The sequence below is a fragment of the Acanthochromis polyacanthus genome, chromosome 12, assembly GCF_021347895.1.
Source record: "Acanthochromis polyacanthus isolate Apoly-LR-REF ecotype Palm Island chromosome 12, KAUST_Apoly_ChrSc, whole genome shotgun sequence".
Lineage (NCBI taxonomy): Eukaryota > Metazoa > Chordata > Actinopteri > Pomacentridae > Acanthochromis > Acanthochromis polyacanthus.
The window spans coordinates 18,540,665-18,561,029 of NC_067124.1; the positions used below are offsets into that span (position 1 = coordinate 18,540,665).

The 20,365-nt window shown below is 40.9% G+C and overlaps 3 protein-coding genes across 8 annotated transcripts in view; 2 read left to right on the forward strand and 1 right to left on the reverse strand.

Annotated features, from left to right (window-relative positions):
• ddr1 (discoidin domain receptor tyrosine kinase 1) overlaps positions 1-2,088 on the forward strand; it is a 48,998-nt gene extending 46,910 nt beyond the window's left edge. For all 5 annotated transcript variants that reach the window (XM_022214276.2, XM_022214279.2, XM_022214281.2 and 2 more), the window contains one exon: positions 400-2,088. In XM_022214276.2, coding sequence (XP_022069968.1) covers positions 400-540 — 141 coding nt within the window. In that variant the 3' untranslated portion in view covers positions 541-2,088. The remainder of the gene's footprint in view (positions 1-399) is intronic.
• Positions 2,089-2,154: 66 nt separating this feature from the next.
• On the reverse strand, positions 2,155-12,331 carry flot1b (flotillin 1b). Its single transcript, XM_022214282.2, has 13 exons — positions 12,192-12,331; positions 10,957-11,007; positions 8,356-8,431; positions 8,082-8,172; positions 7,242-7,385; positions 7,048-7,167; positions 6,607-6,702; positions 6,332-6,484; positions 5,918-6,099; positions 5,780-5,825; positions 4,646-4,783; positions 3,954-4,118; positions 2,155-3,859 (listed from the first exon to the last, which is right to left on the reverse strand). The coding sequence occupies exons 2-13, from the start codon at positions 10,997-10,999 to the stop codon at positions 3,830-3,832; spliced, it is 1,284 nt and encodes a 427-aa protein (XP_022069974.2). The 5' UTR covers positions 11,000-11,007; positions 12,192-12,331; the 3' UTR covers positions 2,155-3,829.
• A 1,596-nt stretch (positions 12,332-13,927) lies between these two features.
• tubb5 (tubulin, beta 5) lies at positions 13,928-18,468 on the forward strand. 2 transcript variants are annotated; one of them, XM_022214274.2, is made up of 5 exons: positions 13,928-14,086; positions 16,553-16,661; positions 16,909-17,019; positions 17,116-17,360; positions 17,484-18,468. In XM_022214274.2, the coding sequence occupies exons 1-5, from the start codon at positions 14,030-14,032 to the stop codon at positions 18,294-18,296; spliced, it is 1,335 nt and encodes a 444-aa protein (XP_022069966.1). In that variant the 5' UTR covers positions 13,928-14,029; the 3' UTR covers positions 18,297-18,468. The 2 variants fall into 2 exon arrangements, with proteins under 2 accessions (XP_022069966.1, XP_022069967.1); XM_022214275.2 differs by having other exon boundaries at positions 16,912-17,019.
• Positions 18,469-20,365: the final 1,897 nt, after the last annotated feature.

The window sequence follows — 20,365 nt, forward strand, 5'->3', positions numbered from 1 at the left end:
AAAAATGACTTAGGCCATTATTTCAGGAAGGTGACAACTTTCCAATTCAATTTTATTTATATAGCACCAATTACAGTCAAATTGTCTCAAAACGCTTTACAGAACCCATATGCCCAAAGGCGACAGTGGCAAGAAAAACACCTTTTAACAGGGAAAAAAACTTTGAGCAGAGCCCGGCTCTTTAACCGGATTTTTAAATCATAAATAATGGAGTCCAAGTATGCTGTGTACCCACTTTGATTAAAAGCAGAAAAATAAATGTATTGGGCCAACAAATGAAATGTACGATCATCAAATGTGTTTGTTCCTTATATTGTCAGTGTTTAAACCCAGTGTGATTTAATGTGTGAGGTAAAGTAGGTATTAAAGTGTGTGTTTCCTTCTTCCTCTGTCTTGCAGGTCTATCTGAGCAGGCCGGCTGTCTGTCCTCAGGGTCTTTATGAGCTCATGCTGAGCTGCTGGAACAGAGACTGCAAGCTCCGCCCGTCCTTCGCTTCCATCCACTCCTTTCTTACAGAGGACGCCATGAACATGGTGTAGGCAGAGAAACATGACAAAGAGAAACGCAAGGCTAGACGGGGGAAACAGCTTATACGTCTTTCCATCCTTGCTGCGGTTGGAAGACGTGGTGGAGGTCGCACAGGGGGCAGATAAACAGGAAGTAGGTTGCTGGCTTTTTATTTTGTACTTATTGGGTGGAGGGGCAGAGAGACCGCTGGTTCGGTTTTATTTTCCGTTCAGACCCCAAAGACTAATCCCAGCTTTTTAGGCAGTGGTTGGTGGTGAGTGCAGTCTGCATGGAAGCTTTATCTCTTCTCACATGCTTAAATAAAGGAGGGTTTGTGTTGGTAGTGATGAAGTTGAGGATGCAGACAGCTACTTCACAGAATAATACTAAGACCATAGCAAAGGAGGAACTTATAAGCTAGCTGCAGATGGTAAGCTCAGCTGTCTCTAACCTGGGTGATGGATCTTGATGTGTTCATTTTATCTCAGCCCCATATTCATACATAGTGACCCCACCTGTGTTTGTGGACTCATATGAAATGCAACACACGTCCCCTTTCTGCAATGTGATTATGTCCAGTTCGTCTCCCCTCATTGAACTCCACTATTGAGCCACGGACAAGAAATATTGTATACTTGGTGCCAGACAGACTTTTCAAACCTGAGGAAAAAGGCACAGAAGAGGAAAGTCTGCTGCTTCGGCCAGTGAGATGAGACCCACAACCTCCAACGAGACGATACTGCCGAGGGAGTGGATGTGGCGTGTGTGGATGCTCCTGCTGAGGTGTTGGCAGTTTTTTTTTGTATCTGGCTGTGACTCGGCCACAAAGAATAGATGTAAAATTCCACAACCAGCTGCACTTTAAACCATACATGCGTATCCGTGGCCACGATGACCCTCTTCTCTGTGACGGACCTGAATGATATGATTCCTGTCAGTATGGATTCTGATGTATTTTTTCTTGTGTAGGCTCGTGTGCCTTTCAGCTTTCTCCAACATGACTTTGCCAAACCATTAGATGTAAAATATTCTTTTTTTAAAAATGGAGTGGCATCCTCAGTTAATTTTAAATGTATGACAACCTTTTTTCTTGAAAGGTTTGTGTTCTGACGTTGCTGGGAAATACTTGGATTCCTGATTTTAGTGTCACCATCAACCACTGCATTATCCCGTGTTAATACATTAAACCGACTGCGGTAGGGTCGATGCTTCTACCTTACTGACTACGTATCACTGTAAATCAATTCTGAGATTAAGTAATACATGTTTACTGATTGTAAAAGGTTGTGCCATTTGTCATTTTTGATACACTGTAGTGTAAGTAACCCATATATTTTTTATATATACGGTCTGTACTTAGACTCTCCTTGATGTCGGATTTCATCCTTTTGTGTCTCTGAGGCTGAACATTACAGTATGTAAATACTCTAAGGACAAAATTGTAATTTCCTTCACTAATATATAGAAAACTCTGTTACATTTGGGGTCTCTGTAGAATGCTTGCTATCTTGATGCTATTGTAATTCATTGTGTTGTCTATTTTTGTAGATGTTTTAATAAAATCTCCCTTTTCAAATCAACGTGTGTCACTGCGGTCAATTAGACTTCAAAGTCACAGCTTGACAAAAAACAGATCAGGAGGTTGGTTTCAGTGATTTAAACATATTTATTGTCAGTCTATAGATACTCTTGAATATTGACACAAGAAGCCAGCTTTAACACTTCGTAGGAACTATTTTTATATCAACTACAAATCAACATGCAACAGTTTTGAATGAAAGTGTTAATCACAAGAACATATGAAAGAAGTCAAAACTAATTTGGCATTCATTCGCAGGCCGTCAATAGTGACGACCAATGGCTTAAGATCAGGTGGATATTCGGAACTATTCCCTGACAGAAGTTGTAATAAGGTCGACTACAGAGGTAAACTTGACTGAGGAGTTCTGAACAGGCACTTAGCGGTAACAAAATGCATAAAAGCTTGGCAGCTGGAAAACTCTGAAGAGTTAATAATTCTGAAAAAAGGAGAATAAAAATTCCAGATCAAAACTACTGGACTGTTACCCTTCAAAACTATAATAGCAAGAATCTGTATTTATAATACTTAGGATCACACTATCATAGGAAATTAGTACAATACAAAGAACAGAAATCGCAATATATCTCAAAACATTTTAGACTCAAAGCAGCGAGTAATGAAGGCAGCACGCTGGTTAGTGAGTTGATTCTGTGACATTGTTCGTCCTTACTAACTGAAGACTATAAAATCAAAGTGGAAAACACTGCAGCGTGTCTCACCACAACCTACTTGCACTGCTTTGAACAGGAAACCCTCATTGCTTGTCCCCATCAACCACTTCCTCCTCCTCCATTTTAAAACAACAAAAATCCTTCCACTTGCAGTTCCAGTTGACGGTTTTGGGCCCATTAGTGTCAACAGAGTCAGCTACGACACAGAGAAGAGTGATGTATACTGGCAACACCTCATCAAATATAGCAGACCAACGGGGGGAAAACATGGTGTTTAGTATGTTTAGTATATAAAAAAAAAACAAGAATGACAGTAACAATTATCTCCACACACAAAGCTAGAAGGTGATGTGACAAAAAAGCACAGCAAGACGTCAGTCAATTTCTATGGACTAAATGTAGGACAGCGTTAATGCCTGGCGTCCAAGCTCTGATTGGTCGCTTTCCAAACGGGAACATCAGGCTAAAGACTCCTCAGCCTGAAGCACCGACAGCTGAACAACACCATCACTGACTAAGGAGTGCAGCAGCAAACCTGACCTGGGCTACCTGAACTAGCCTGATTTCTTTGCTTAATTTATTAAACTGAAAGGCACGGGAAACAATTTGGACAACAGCCATTAACCTTTACCAATTTTACTTGTTAAAAATGCAACAGTAGTTAATTGCCCCAGTCAGTGCAAAGGGAATCTGAGTATGACTGCTGATAGAAAGGTAAAAGTTGCATACTGAAAGTCAGGTAGAAAACTGGAAGCGCAAATATTCCTAGTTCCTCTCTGGCTAAAGTGGGATGAGGCTTTTGGGTCCTCCAAACAAAAACAGCATCAGAAATGACATCTTAGCTGATTGTAGCACAGTTCTGGGACACAAACCTCATAAAAGAAAAACTAAAAAAATTCATTTTGTTTACTTTAAGAAGGAACTCAAGTGAAACACATGCATGCATACAGACAAGAAGACAGGACTACGGTGTTGTGAGTCAGCACAGTAGTTCCAGGCACAAGGAGGAGATAAGGAGCCTAAATATTGGAGTCAACTCTCCTGATTACTTTCATGCTCCCTCTCTTCTTAATGCACACGGGTGGTCTTTCCTGCAGCCTGTGAGGTCAACAAGAGGAATATGAGCTCATTAATACTCGCACTAGCTGTTCAGTCTCATACACAATCTATCTGTATCATACACATGGCATACCTGGGAGATGTCAACTCCAGTGAGCTTCTCCAAAGTTATCGGCAGCCTGGTCATGATATCCAGCACCTCTCCTGCAAGTTTGGCTGCTCCCACCTCTGAGCCACCACTGGACACCATGGTGACCTTCTGGGCTGCTGACAGAGGCTTACTGATCTCCTCTGCCATCTGCAGAAAAGTGGAGAAAGATCAGTGAAATTCAAACAGCGAAATGACAATCCGAGAAGTTAAAAACCAAATATTAGCAAGAAAAAAAAAATGTAATGACGAGATTATCAATATTTGTATTTTATATGTAAATATTTGTCTTTCTTAAACTGAAAGTGTTTGGTGATACTGGGAGCTCCACAACGCAACATGTTTAGATTTTGAAGTGAAAGACCTTTGGGCTGCTTAGCAACAAAATAATAAATAAACTGCAATAAATTCCAAATGAAACTCAGTTTACGTAATAACACAGAGCTAAAACAGAGGGAAATAAAATCAAAATGGATGAGAAATGCCACTATGATGATGACAAGTGGAAAAACAGACAAAGACATGCAAAAACAAAGATGTAAAATAATGAAGTTGAATGTCCTCAATGTAGATTAACCACTGAAAAGTAATGTAGGCAATACTTGTGTTTGTTTGATAATCACACAGCACCATCATGTATGTTCAGTGATGATTTTATCCATGAGAGTGTGACTGACCAGTGGCAGTTTTTCCAGCAGCATGTCCACCATGGCTCCCTCTTTGTACTGCTTGAAGGCCTCGGCCTTTTTGGCCATTTGCTCGGCCTCAGCACGGCCCTTAGCCTCCAGAGCAAAAGCCTCAGCCTCTCCCTTCATCTGAAAGGACACAGACATAGGGCACTTAAAAGAGACGGACAGACGGACAGACGGACGGACAAACAGACGGACGGACAAACAGACGGATAAACAGATGGATAGATAGGTCACATAATTGACCCTCTTGTCATCCTGCGGGTCAAAATTGACCTGTTTTAAAGTTTGAAAATGTGAGAAAAAATATATTTTGACAGTGAAATTTCTGATGTCCACATTTTCAACATTTTTGGGAAATCTTTGAATATTTTTTGGTGGAAAAAAGAAATGTTAAAAATGTTATAAGTTTTACTGATATATCTGTAATCATTAGATATTTTTTGATTTTTTTGGAAGATTTTTCCTAATTTTTTGAAAGTATTTACAAAAATTTTCTTGCCAAATGTGGGGGATGTTAAAAAAAAAAAAAAAAAACTTTAACCTCTTGAGACCTGAGCTTTGGTTGGGCTTGCACTTTAGATTTCTTCTAGTTATTTGGGATAAGGAGCAACCAATAGACATAATAAATGTAGAAAATCTAATGTGTGATAATTTTGTTTCTTATATTTATATTATATGTAATATTTTAGTTGCATTGTTGTTATAATTATTGTTGGTAATATTCAATTTTTTTTATTATTGTTATTATTTTTTGTTATTTTCATTTTTATGAACAATACGATCTCTTTGGGGGAAAAATGTCCACATATGTGGACATCAGGTCCTAAGAGGTTAAGAGAAATATTTGAAAAATTATTGGAATTTTCTTCCTGTAGGGTTTGCAAATTTTTAGAAATTTGGGGAATTTTTTTGGCTGAATTTTTGGATCTTTTTCAGACAAGGAAACAATATTTTGAATATTTTACTGGTGCCCGTAAATGAGGATAACAGGAGGGTGAAGGAAATAGAAAATTGTAGTGAGATAATCAATCCATCAGATGAAAAAAGTTTAAACACGAGTATAAAATAAAATATAATAAACGTGTGACAGAAAAAAGAGAAGCACGCTGCAGTACTTACCCTGATGGACTCTGCCTCGGCCTCAGCCTCCATGATGAGCTGCAGGCTGCACAACAGAAGAAACACTGAGCTGCTGTTCAGAGTGTTCACGTCTCCTCTGAACTACACAAGAAAACAACATTATGCTCCAGTACTCACCGCTGCGCCTCAGCCAGCTTCTCCAGGCGGTATTTCTCAGCATCTGCAGGCTTCTTAACTTTGGCCTCCAGCTCCTTTTCTTTGCGGATAATCTCCTGGTCCTGCAGAGTGATCTGCTGTGTGCGCTCAACCACCTGAACCTGCATCTTCTCCTCCTCAATACGCTGCTTGGTCTTAGCCACCTGACATGGGATGGAGAACAGAAAGGAGTTTCCAACACTGCGCAGCTTTCAATATGTGAAAGGCAACCGAAAATTAACAACCAGCCTTGTCAAAAACTGTACATCAGATGGGCTGTGTGCAAGCCAGTCCAAAATTTCACCATCATACCAAAAACACAGGAAACTGAAAGTCCTCCAACAACATATTTGCAGCATGAGCCTTGAAGATCACACCATAAAGCAGTGACTCTACCTGAAGCTGATAAGCCATTTCTGACTCAGCCTTCTTGGTGTTGACCTCAACGTCATAGGCTGCCTTCTTCAGCTCATAGTCTCTCTGGGCTTTTGCCATTTCAATCTCATTTTTATACTGAGCTGACACCTTCTCCTGCATTGCATGGGCCTCCTGTAAACAGACAGCAGGAGTGGAGAAACAGAGGAGCGTTGGTAGTCTTTTCAAAACATGGATCATTTCTCTCATTTTCAGGATATCTTTATGAGCAAACAGGCAGGATGGTGATGATTTACTCTGATGACAGCATCCCGTTTGTACTGAGCCTCTCCAATCCTGGCGTCCTTCTGCACCTGGGCTGTTCTGGCTTTTCCCAGTGAGTGAAGGTAATCCTACAAGACCACAGCAGACACAAAGAGGGAAACTGTGACAACACAGATCGAGCAGGACAAAGGAACATGTGACAAGCAAAAACCAGAGACGAAGCGGTCACCACAGAAGCACTTAAGCCTAATTTATCTCTGTTAGACTGGAAGGCTGGGGGTCGATTTAGTGAGAGGCAGTCAATACCAATCACTTACTGCAAAAGAGGAAATCATCAAAGACTAAAAGCTTTCATATCTTAAATATTGTGGGCTCACACCAACACTAGAGAATTCTGCTGCTTTCTTGTGTTTGATGTGGCATTCATCAGACTTTTACCATTAGCATTATTAACCGAAGCAGACAAAACATACTTGGTCATCATGAACATCTTTGAGCGTGTAGCTGACAACACCGATTCCCATGTTGACCAGGTCAGAGGAGGCCACTTTAAAGACCTGCTCGGAAAACTTCTTACGGTCCTGGTAGATCTCCTGCACACAAAAACAGATACAGATGGATATTCACATGCACACACACGGACATGCATGCATGCACACAAACACACCTCCACAGTCAAGTGGGCGATGATGGCTCTCTGGTGTCCCTCCAGTGTCTCAAGTGCAATCTGAGCAATCTCTTGCTCAGACTTTCCCATAAACATCTGACAGGCAGTGGCCAACATCTCCTTGTTCTGGCCCTGGATCTTCACCTGAAAAACAACAAGACAAGCACGTTACCAAAAAAAGAAAAAAAAAAGCTGATTAGTTTATTGAAATAACTGTATTAATGCTACATGTAAAACACTGACAGGAAGTCAGTTAGTAGCTCAAACATCTTGAAGGTGAAATCAGATGTCCCTTTTTTCTTGCTTTTCTTTCTAGTTTATACTTGTCCAGATCATTCAGCGCTCATTTAAAAAAACAAAAAACAAACAAGGACTCATTGAAAATGACTTCCCTAAGGGAGTGTCCTTTTCAAGTGCCATCATCCTCTCTCTAAGCTGACTACCAGAAATAACTTTGCAACTATAGACATGTACTGTGCATAGTACTGATGTTTTTTTTTTTTTTTAATTCAGGCAAATATATGTGCACCAGTCTAACCTAAAATGTTTGTTTCTTTATTTTTCAATCTATCACACACTGAATACATGTCCCTATCCCCTAATGTGGTCAGAGGCCCATTAAAAAGTCTAAGCCCAACTCTATGTCTGATAATAGACAGCAAGCCTCAGGTCTATATATGCAATAGCCTATTTCTGTAGATGTGATGATTTTAAAAGACAGCTGCCATTTTCCCCTGCAGCCTAGCATCAGTACAAATACTCTTAATCTATTGTGGAAAATCGCACTGTTTTTTATAGATTCATTTGGTAAAAACCAGTCACATCGTTGTGAAAGCATACCTGTGCAATGCCAGTGACAGAGATAGGGACACCATGGCGGGTGTACACCTTGTCACTCTTCACATTTAAAGTCAGGGTGTTGAGAGTGATTCTGAGAAAGGAATAAAAGGAAAGCAAGAATGAAGAAAGAGAAAATATGATATGGAAGAAGCTGAGACGGTAGCTATTTGTTGTTAGTCTCTACAATGACAAACTCCGAAGTCATATCTCCTTTAAATGTTGCCACAAATATTAAAATATCGTGTGATGTCAAATCGAAAATTTAAAGACAGACCTCTGGATCTGCTGAATACATGGGAAGACAAACACTCTTCCTCCAGCAATCATTAGAGGTGGAGAACGGCCAAAGCCTGGAGGGAGTGAGGAGGGAGAAACACATATAAACATTAACCCACCATTCAGGAACATACAGCTAGTTGCTCATAGACTGAACAGTTAAAGGACACAGTTCAACTTCCTATCCCTTATGACAACAATGCAGGGGCGCCGAAAAGGGGGGGGGGAAGGGGGAAGGATTCTAGGGGCCCGTCATTAACAGGGGCCCAGAAAGGCCCCTGATAAAATTATAATACTGACAAAATGAATATGGCACTATCTTGTTAATTTATAATCACAAATAAATATTATTTACGATGTGCTGGTAACACTAAGTTTATTTGTTTTGGAAACATTTCTCAAGGGTCCCCCCTCCCTTTTTACGTAAAATGGTTCAGTCCTACTGAATCAACTGAACTGCTGCACGCCGCGGTGCTTCAGTCAGACTGAGTAGGGTGACAACAGTATGCCTCAGAAGTCAGGTAGTCAGAAACAAAAAGAAAAAAAGATGAGGCAGGAGAGAGAGGCCAAGGGCCGGCAATGTGTTACCCAGTTTTTCAAAAAACAAGGTGGGTTTGGTTCATGTGGTGGAAAGTTCTGGAACATTAGCCTGTTGTTGTTTCTACTCTATCTCAACTTTGTGATTTTTAAGCTAGCTCACTTTTCTCCCCATATTAGCTCATATTTTTGAATAAACCTCTGGAATTTTATATTTCACTTTTCACATTTAGCAAGCTGCCCATATTTAATCAGCCCCCCCCCCCCCCCCCCCCCCCCCCGTGTCAAAATGATGCATGTTTGAACAGACACGTCAAGTGCAACAGCAGCAGCTGGTGTCTATGAGGCCTGTGAGACCCCTACCCCTGAACAAGCCCCAGTACCCACAACTGAGGAAGGAGGTGAGCAACTGCAGCCGCCAGAAGAGAAGATTCCATGATGAGACCTCTGAAGAGGAGAGGTCTCAGGAGAGTGCAGAAACTGTGTTTCGGAACACTGTGTTTTTTAATGCTATGGACAGTATCATAAGTAAGGGAAGATAAGATAAGATAGAATTTATTGATCTCACAAAGGAGAAATTTACTGTTACAGGGCTCTTAGGAACAAAAAACAGAGGAGTGACTTGGGAACTAGGTTCCAGATCACAGCAAATATTGTAAATGAATTTTCTGCTGTTCTGAAAGTTGGGCAGATTAGTGAGGACAAAATCTCTTCTCTGTGCCAACAATTGATCACAAAGTATTCTGGTGATCTTACACCTGATTTTGAAAATGACGTAAGTGTATACGCTTCCAATTTCCTCCCTAACTTGTCCCCTCTTGAAGTCCTGAATGCTATTTGTAAGCTGCAGCTCAAAGCATCTTTGGAGAAGTGTGTATTGCTTTGCGTATATTTTGCACACTGCCAGTTAGTGTTGCAGGTGGTGAGAGAGCTTTCAGCAAGCTAAAAATGATAAAAAAAAAAAAAAACTAGCCTAGCCGCGCTAGACAACCCACGGCAACAAATTTATTCTCTGCCAGGGTGGGTCTAGTTACCCTCCATAAGGCTCAAGGTTGGCTAGAAAGCTAGACTTCAAAGACCTGATCAATGATTTCGCTACTGAGAAGGCTCGGCATTGGGCTCTTGGTTAGAAAGGTTGAGCAAGGGTCAGTTGTAAATATGTATTGTAAATATGTGTGCAAGAGGAAGCTCGGCTGAGCAAGGTTGTATCTGGCCTGTTATGTTTTTTCTTTATGAATGGACCTACTTTGTTTACTTAGTTTAACATCTCCAGCTGATTTTATTATTGTGCTTGTTGTATGATTCTATAGATGGTGATGAGAAATCATAAAAGGCAGTTGGCGTTTTGTATTTTATTTATTTATTTATCTGTTTCTTCACAGATGATAATTGCAATTTATTTAATGGAAGAGGTTATTTTATGTTCAAGTTTTTTATTATTCAGGTATGTAATTTAATTTGGGGAAATTTTATGCTGAAGAATGAAAATCAATCTTGCAGTAAATAAATGAAACATTGTATTCAGAGTATTCAGAGTGTTCAATGCTTCCCCTACCAAGTACCTGTCACATTGTCCTTTTCACAAATATGGGAAATAATAGTCAAAAATATCATTAAAATGCACAGTTTTATGTAAACAGCACAAAATATTTTTGCCGGCCTTATGTCCGGCGCTACAGGGGCCCAGTAAAATTTCTTTTCATGAGGCCCAAACTCCCTGGTGGCTCCCCTGCAACAATGTAAGTGACGCAATTCATTTAAAGCAGCATGCACCCACGCATTGTAGCAAGCTGGAAAATTCCGACCTTATTTCAACTTATAAGTGGTGCAGATGTTGCGCAATCTCATCTCATGACAAAACATGGAAGAACTGTAAAATTCACATGACCCAATAAAATTTCACCCCAACAATCCACTTATAAAGCAATTCTGGCACATTGCTGCAGCGACCTGTAGACTTTGACTTTCTAACTACAGTAAAATATCAGAGACTAGAGTGTTCCTTTATCAATTTTTAAAAAGAACATTTTTATATTGTAAGAAATAATAATGCATTCATTACCAGACACCACCATGGCTTCATTGGGTCCACATGTGTAGAACATCTTGAGTTCTAATGGGAGACAAAGAAATCATATTTTTAAAGAATGGATAAGGCTGCACAGTGGATGGGGGGTTAGCACTGTCGCCTTGCAGCTAAAAGATCCCCAGTTCACATCCCCACCTTCCTGGGATCTTTCAGCATGGAGTTTGCATATTCTCCCTAAGTACTTCAGCTTCCTCCCACAGTCCAAAAACATGCTGAGGTTAATTGGTAACTCTAAACTGTTGGTGCGAATGTGAGTGTGACTGTCTGTATAGCCCTCTGATAGACTGGTGACCTGTCCAGGGTGTCCCCTGGGATATTGTTACAGTTATCAGTGGGTTAGACATGGGTTCTCAAAATGCTTAGACTGGTGAACAGACGTATTAGAAAAACAGAACTAGAGAACAGCAAACATAATATTTATTCCTGTATCATAGGAGCCACTTTCCATGTATACATAGACAATATAAAAAGTCCAATAGACAACTTATTGTTGAGCCCCACTCAACATTACAATAGAATAGAATAGAATAGAATAGACACTTTATTGTCAACCAGAACATACACTAGTTGGTGTACATTATGACTGAAACTTCGATGCAAAAAGCTGACCAGTGGATTGACAAAAACCAAGCAAAAATTTATTCTAAATCAAAACAATTCCAATATCTACATGTTATGTATATATAATTAACAATAAAATGTATATTATCATTTTAATGCCATTTATTACCAGTTTATTTTAGGTAGCACCATCCGGGAAGCATTACAGTCCAAACGTTGTTGTATTTATAATAATTTCGAGACTTACTGATTTCACTCTTGTTTACAGTAACAGTAGTTCACATGACTACTACTGGCATATGTCACCGTCTGTCATTTTAGCTTCTGTGTTTTTACTGTGGACCTCACCACTCCTCCCTCTCCTAACATCCTTATAACGGAGGTATACTACGTTTTGTCAAATAGTAACTGGCGCAACAAAAATACACATGTACTCCAATAACAGCTACGCATAGTTGTTAAATGTAAATCGAATGATCTTAGTCAAAGGAAGCTAACTTGCATGCTAACGTTAGCTAGCTCTTAGGTGGCTCCGGGGTATAATCTGGATGCATAACATCCAAAACACCGTGGGGAAAAAGCCGTCCAGTATTTTCGCTACAAACACACGATGGAACACAATGAAGCCATTGTTGAGAAAAACTTACCGATATCTGGGTAGTACAATAGGCAACAACTTTTAAAGAGTAATTCAAGATCGATGTTCTGTTTCCCGTAACCTGGTATCACAAAAATGTCTGTTTGGAGACGGAGGGAGGTGTTCTCTGACCACGCCCATGTCCACCAAGATGATGACGTATGTCTGTTGCCAACTAGTGGCCGACAGGAGCCTCCATTGTTGTCATATTATCAATGACGTCTATGTGCACTGACATAAACATATAATTGATTTTGCACATTTACGGAAAGGTCAACAAAAACCATCTTTTCAAACTTTGACTGATTGCACATTATAACTTTACTGGTCTACATCATTTACCTCTTCCCCTTTTTTATCTTTTCTTCTTTCATACACTCTAATAACTTCTGTCCAATAATTTGTTACAGCCTCATCCTTTTTTATATAGTGTTCTTGAAAATTTCATTTTGTCCATATAATGTTCTCTGCAATTTTTGCACTGTGTTTTTAATATATTCTTATATTGTGCTTATACCCCCTTCGAGCTGCTGTGACGGTGAACTTTCCCCACTAAAATGATCTCATATGTATCAGTTCATGTTCTGTAATTCTAAAATTATTGATAATTTGATCATTTAATAAACTGAATTTGCTCTTGTTTTTACACCCTCGCCTACTGGGATCAGAAACCTGGCTTAACGCTATAGTGGCCTAATTTAAATGCTTAAAGATTGACATTGTTTCTCCTTAACATACCATCTGTTATCTTGTCATAATGCAACATTCTGCTGGGAAACCTTGAGTCCTGACATTCATGTGGATGTTTGACATGTACCACCCACCTAAACACTGCAGGTCAAGCATCCCCCCATGGCAGCAGCAGTCTTTGATGCCACCCTCAGCAGGACAATGCACCCCGACACACCACAAAAACTGCTCAGGAGTGGCCCAGATAACACAGCAGAACTAAGCTGTTCATCCCGGTTCCACACTCCCCAGATTTAAATCTTTCTAAACATCTGTGGGCTGTGCCAGGATAAGCCTGATCTAGGTCGGTCCCACCCACAGAATCCACTACCACCATCTCCCCAGAGGTCCTGTGTCCATGTCCGGCTAGGTTAGAGGAGTTTTAGCAGCAGAAAGGAGACCAACATAATATGAGGAAGGTGGTCATAATGTTAAGCCTGATTAGTGTATGTGCATACAAGTTCATTATTAGAATGTGTCAGGAGATGTATTATGGCAAAAGTATACACACACATAGACAAAAAAGGACAACATATAAAACTAAGGAGCACCTGGTAAACTTGTGGTTCGTTTTCTCAAGTGTCCACAAGTGCATAAATCACATAAAGTGCTTCAAAAGCAGCTACGACAACATTCAACCCCAGGATATTCCACTAAAATACCTCAAGATTCTGAGGAGAGGGCCTTAAACTCGCTGACCCCATCTTCTCTCAGGCTCCAGTGATTTTTCTGCCTTCTGTTTCTCTCATTACGAGGAGATAAAGTGATGATTAGTCATTCTCCTCTGATCCCAAAAACAACTGTGATGCATCTTACTGGGTGCTTGTTCACACCAGCTGGTAAAAGTCTGGGTAATCTCTCTTTTTCATTTCCACTCTGCTCTGCAGCAGCGTGGCTCCTCCTCCTATCTCTGGGTCGGTCGGTGCTCTCAGCCAATCCCCGGTGGCGGCAGCTGTGCCTCGGTGTGGCCCCTCCTGCTGCCCATCCCCATCCCCTCTCTGGAAGCGCTCCAGCCTTATAAATCCATTGTCCGCTACGCTCGTTTAAGTCTACGGTCGGCTCCTCTCGCCCATCCAGTCACGTTTTATTGCTCGTCGTTGTAAAACTTTTGCATCCATAATGAGGGAAATTGTGCACATCCAGGCCGGCCAGTGCGGTAACCAGATTGGTGCCAAGGTAAGATAACAAAAACACTGAGAATTTATGCATAAATTTACAAAATTGCATTTTTCTGTCGCACACAGAGCTCTTATTGAGAATATTTAAACCTGTAGCTGTCTGATTGTGCATTCAGACAAAGAGCACATTTGGCCTCTTGCTTGAATGAAAAGTGATCCTTATGTACAAAATATTTATTTCAGCATTTAAACATCTTATCTATGAGAAAATAAAATGAAGGAATTGGTAAAAATCGGCTGTTTTGCTGGTGTTTCATTTAATCTTGTGCACTGCAGTAGGTGGGTGTGGAGCAGCGGACCGTGCAGTCAACTAACGGGATAACAGGACTCTGGTGTCTCGACGGCTTTTTGTTCACAACACCGGGCGTGTCTAGATCCCAACACTCAATGGACTCCACGATACTGTGTGGGGAAAAGAAAGACAGACAGGAAATATATATATGTCTATTCTTTCCTTACTGGAGCCCTTTAGTCAGTGTAAACCGCAGCTGGTTTCTTTGTCTGACTCGGCCAGATCTGACTGGTATTTCAGAAAATGACTGGGAGCTGGGATTAGAGGCCTAGTTTTTTTAAACCTCAATTGACGGCTGGATCAATATCCCATAATGATTAGATTTTATTCCTGCACACTGTTGAGGCAGACTGCAGTTTAAGCTGTTGAGAAAGCAGAAGAACTGCGGGAGGGTGTGGCATTGATAATTGGTCAAGAAAATATGATTCCTCCCTTTTTACTACAGAGAATTAATTTCCTGAGAGGCACGGTCTGCTGTTTTACAATTAATATTCAGTCATTTTTGATTTTTGTCATTTTTTAATTGAATTTGAATTTTATATTCCACATAAAGTAAAGCCAAAGTCTGAATAATCACTGTATCATTTATCATCCACCCAGTCTGACAGAAATAATTGCAGTCTGCTACCAAATGTCTTATGTCACCATTACTGTTATCTCTCTCTTCGTACATCCTTTTGTTTTACAGCTGATCATTTGCTCCAGACAGCATATGTTTAAGTAGGACTACCCGAACCCATGCTGGAATCCTGCCCCAGTATTCAGATTGTACACTTTAGAGTTCACATTGACAAAAGCCCCTATTTTACAGCATGTAAATGTGGAAAAACAGCCCTTCTTTGTAATCAATGTCTGTCCTCCCCTAGCCAAATTGGGAGTAGGGTGGGGGAGGAATAGCAGAAACAGCTGATGCACAGTGGGTGAAGTCGCTCAGACAATGTGCAATTCTTGGCAAAATCTTTAGAGAATAACTGTGGAAGTAAACATAACTCATGCCTGTTTTCTCTAGTTTTATGGATTTTGTAAATAAAAACTATCGAATCATAGAATATCAGCTGCAGAAAATATTATATTCATATAGGCTTGGGGAATTTTTTGATAATTCAGTGAATTCATTTCCCCTTTTTAATCCTACAATTCCATTTCTGTCGTTTTGTTTTCCAAATTTGATATTAAAATAATTCCTAGTGATCTGACAGTAAGTATCCCCGTTTGTGTCCCTTGCCCTACAACTCATTGACTCAGATGTCCAGCTGACATGATTGACAGAATTGTTGAAGGGCTACATTGTGGTGAATTAGGTCAGGGTGTGGCATTGCTTTTCTGCTTATTGTCCTCATTCCTTCACTGTGATTATTTTCAGTATTTGCTGATAGCCATCTATTGCATCACAGTCAATTTCCCAGGTTTTCAGACATTCTTTGCCATCTCTTTAATGCTTCTTTGTTCTGCTTTGCTTCAGTCTCCCTCATTATAAGACCACTCTGTCGATTTTGTTTTTCGTGGTTCTATTTAAATGTCATGATGCTTAGCTCACAGCTGACTCCTAATCACTTGAGTACTGAGCTGCTATACAGCCCGCTTACCCAGATTACGTACTCTAAATCCTCCTATTGCTGCTGTTGGCAGAAAATCACAGGATATATTATAAAGAAATATCCAAGTTGGAAGATACCATGAAAATATACGCGTGCAGATGACTTTCTCCAGTATAGTTCAGTCATAGCAGCTTACTGGATTTCATGTTGGCACACTTTTAAAGTGTGGCCCTTAAAGAGTGAACAAGCCATGAATACAGATCTGTAGACAGTCAGTGTTTTCAGTGTAGTGTGACTGCCTGCAAATTGAGTTTATTTTAGTTTGGCCTACGGAGTGATCTGTAGCTTCTTTGTACTCCATCCTTTCCCTTAACATATGAAAGAACCGCATTCTGCTATGTCATCAGTCAAAGACTATGTGAATATTAGCAGCTGCGTTGTAGGAAAAAGGTTTAGACATGGCTTCCTGAAATGGGAAAAATCCTGTATCCTGCAATTTCCACAGGACAAAAATGCAAATGCACTGCTGTTTTACTCATTAAAAGTCTACAGTCCCACAGACTGCAGGCTAATGGATAGATGCATACTTAAATTGCAAGTTACTGTCATGCGATGACCTCCATTTTGTCTGCAGTTCTGGGAAGTGATCAGTGATGAGCATGGCATCGATCCCACAGGGACTTACCATGGAGACAGTGACCTGCAGCTGGACAGGATCAGCGTTTACTATAATGAGGCTACAGGTTTGTTGTCTTCCTATCAACTGATTTTAACATAAATAGGAGTATTTTATATGTACATACTATTCTAAACTTTACAATTTAAAGTACAACAGTAGATATTTTATTATATTTATGTGTATTCTACCTTTCACAGATTTGAATCAATTGTATGTTGAATATCCTGTGCAATTTACAAGACCGTGTTTCTGGTGTTATTATTGAGCTGGTATGTCTTTCTTCTCCCTCTCTTGTCCTCTTTCTTGTGGAGGAGGTAAATATGTGCCTCGGGCCATTCTGGTTGACTTGGAGCCTGGCACCATGGACTCTGTGAGGTCTGGACCATTTGGGCAGATCTTCAGACCTGACAACTTTGTGTTTGGTGCGTAGAATAAAGACATCACGTTATCGAATGAATAAAGACTGTTGTAAACACCAGAACAGAAATGCTCATCTGTTGTCACTTTTTCCCTTTCAGGTCAGAGTGGCGCTGGAAACAACTGGGCCAAGGGTCACTACACAGAGGGAGCTGAATTGGTGGACTCAGTCCTGGATGTGGTCCGCAAAGAGTCAGAGAGCTGTGACTGCCTGCAGGGCTTCCAGCTCACTCACTCTCTTGGTGGTGGAACTGGATCTGGTATGGGAACTCTTCTCATCAGCAAGATCCGTGAGGAGTACCCTGACCGTATCATGAACACCTTCAGTGTGGTGCCTTCCCCCAAGGTAACATCGTTGTGTGACTTTACATTGGTCTTTTTTTTTGTCTTAATATGAGTTCAAATTGTTTAGGTTTTGTCCTCTAAGATCATAAGACTAAATAAAATGTGTGTATGTTTGCATCCTCAGGTGTCAGATACAGTTGTTGAGCCTTACAATGCCACCCTGTCAGTCCATCAGCTTGTAGAGAACACAGATGAAACCTACTGCATTGACAACGAGGCTCTTTATGACATCTGTTTCCGCACTCTGAAACTGACCACACCCACCTACGGAGATCTTAACCACCTTGTGTCTGCCACCATGAGTGGAGTCACCACCTGCCTGCGTTTCCCTGGTCAGCTCAATGCAGATCTGCGCAAATTGGCTGTAAACATGGTGCCTTTCCCCCGTTTGCACTTCTTCATGCCTGGGTTTGCTCCCCTGACCAGCAGGGGCAGCCAGCAGTACCGCGCCCTTACAGTTCCTGAGCTCACCCAGCAGGTATTTGATGCCAAGAATATGATGGCTGCATGTGACCCACGTCATGGCCGCTATCTGACAGTCGCTGCCGTGTTCCGTGGCCGCATGTCCATGAAGGAGGTTGATGAGCAGATGCTCAACGTGCAGAACAAGAACAGCAGTTACTTTGTCGAATGGATCCCCAACAATGTCAAGACCGCCGTCTGTGATATCCCGCCCCGTGGCCTCAAGATGGCTGTCACTTTCATTGGCAACAGCACAGCTATCCAGGAGCTGTTTAAACGCATCTCGGAGCAGTTCACAGCCATGTTCCGTCGTAAGGCCTTCTTGCATTGGTACACAGGTGAAGGTATGGATGAGATGGAGTTCACCGAAGCAGAGAGCAACATGAATGACCTGGTGTCTGAGTACCAGCAGTACCAGGATGCCACCGCTGAGGAGGAGGGTGAATTTGAGGAGGAGGCCGAAGAGGATGCATAAACTTGCAAATCTCAAGGTCAAGATATCATTGCCAAAACAAACAAAAAACAAAAAGGAACGACAACAAGTAACTAAGGAACCAACATAGTGTCAAGAGCATTGCTAGAATCAAACTTTAGCGTACAGTAGATATCCCTTGTCATTCAATGCAAATAAAGTTGGCAAATGAAAACTGTTTTCCTTTCATTCTTGTTTATGTGTAAATAAATCACTTTTTTGATAACACATGAACTATAATTCAGCCATAAAATTTCAATCAATTTCAAGTAACTGTAAGAGAATAAAAATCACGGGTGAGATCCATAGTTTTTTAGAAGGCGATGATGCATTCATTCACAGCTCCATGTTGGCATGTTGGAGTTTGGCCTGCACACGTTCTCAACAGCTGCTTCAGTTGTCATTGGTTCTATGAGCATCAAAGTATAAAATACCCTAGTAAGGGATTATATCCATCTAACTAATTGCAACATAAAGGTCAGTGCAGTTCTATTCACTTTTATCTTTGCACCAAGCCACACTCCCAAAACTATCTCTGAGTGGGCGAGCAGACATTCCTAAGAACATATGTTCATTGCTGCACCCCAACAGCAACTTATTAAAGCAGCAAAGGTGTTGGCTGATTAAAATACTATTCTTTATATTTAAACCAACAGTATTATTTGGAATGCTTTAACTTTGAGGGGATTTTTAAAAAAAAGAAGACATTTCATATTCCTGAATTTGCATTAAAAATCCTCTAGAGAGAGCAGTGTTACATAGAAATTCAGGATCTATCACCACCATCATGCTTTTTGCTTTGATGCTCATTGTAAGTGGTTTTACTGTATTTGTTCAAAGTCCTCAGAGTAGTATCGTAATATTAAATGCATGTAAAATGAGCTGCTGGACAAACTTTGTGTTTTCTTTATGGTTTGTTAAATATATTAATTGGGAGATATGAAACACAAAGCTAAATTGTCTACTTTTCATACCAGAAGCTGTTTCAGGACAAGGCCTCAATAATGGCGCCCAAGTTATCATGTATGTGCGTTTTTAATGCATACACTCAACAAAAATACAAACGCAACACTTGTTTTTGCTCCCATTTTTTATGAGATGAACTCAAAGATCTAAAACTTTTTCCACATACACAATATCACCATTTCTCTCAAATATTGTTGACAAATCTGTCTAAATCTGTGATAGTGAGCACTTCTCCTTTGCTGAGATAATCCATCCCACCTCACAGGTATGCCATATCAAGATGCTGATTAGTGCACAGGTGTGCCTTAGACTGCCCACAATAAAAGGACACTCTGAAAGTTGCAGTTTTATCACGCAGCACAATGCCACAGCTATCGCAAGATTTGAGGGAGCGTGCAATTGGCACACTGACAGCAGGAGTGTCAACCAGAGCTGTTGCTGGTGTATTGAATGTTCATTTATCTACCGCAAGCCGTCTCCAAAGGCGTTTCAGAGAATTTGGCAGTACATCAAACCAGCCTCACAACTGCAGACCACGTGTAACCACACCAGCCCAGGACCTCCACATCCAGCATGTTCACCTCCAAGATGGTCTGAGACCAGCCACTCGGACAGCTGCTGAAACAATCGATTTGCATAACCAAAGAATTTCTGCACAAACTGTCAGAAACCGTCTCAGGGAAGCTCATCTGCATGCTCGTCATCCTCATCGGGGTCTCCGCCTGACTCCAGTTCGTCGTCGTAACCTACATGAGTGGGTGTTACGTCCTTGAGAACCAGGGGATGAAGGGAGTAACAAATGCACAGAAAGCTGGGTAAAGAGACAGGGAAGACAGATTGTGTAGCGGACAAATTATTTTACAGAACAAAAAAAAAAAAAAAAAAAAGGTTCAGCACAAGGCCAGCATATTAACGCCAAACTGCCCCAAAATCAAAACACCAGATTGTAGCAGAACACGAGACATCGAAACCACGCTTTAACAGCTGATCTGGCCCACTGGCCCCGATGATCAGGTTTGCTCATCATTTAACCATTTCCGGCTGATGGTATGGCACCACAGCTGCTCCTAGCCACTCCCACCGGGTATAACCTGAGACATAGAACA

Excerpts from the sequence above, each read along its gene's own strand:
- tubb5 (XM_022214274.2), top strand. The coding sequence starts at position 14,030 with ATGAGGGAAATTGTGCACATCCAGGCCGGCCAGTGCGGTAACCAGATT. Across the intron at positions 14,087-16,552 it reads GTAACCAGATTGGTGCCAAG|TTCTGGGAAGTGATCAGTGA; the intron begins GTAAGATAACAA and ends TTTTGTCTGCAG. Across the intron at positions 17,361-17,483 it reads GTGTGGTGCCTTCCCCCAAG|GTGTCAGATACAGTTGTTGA; the intron begins GTAACATCGTTG and ends TTGCATCCTCAG.
- flot1b (XM_022214282.2), bottom strand. The coding sequence starts at position 10,999 with ATGTTCTACACATGTGGACCCAATGAAGCCATGGTGGTGTCTG. Across the intron at positions 8,432-10,956 it reads TGAAGCCATGGTGGTGTCTG|GCTTTGGCCGTTCTCCACCT; the intron begins GTAATGAATGCA and ends CACTCCCTCCAG. Across the intron at positions 8,173-8,355 it reads TGTATTCAGCAGATCCAGAG|AATCACTCTCAACACCCTGA; the intron begins GTCTGTCTTTAA and ends TTCCTTTCTCAG.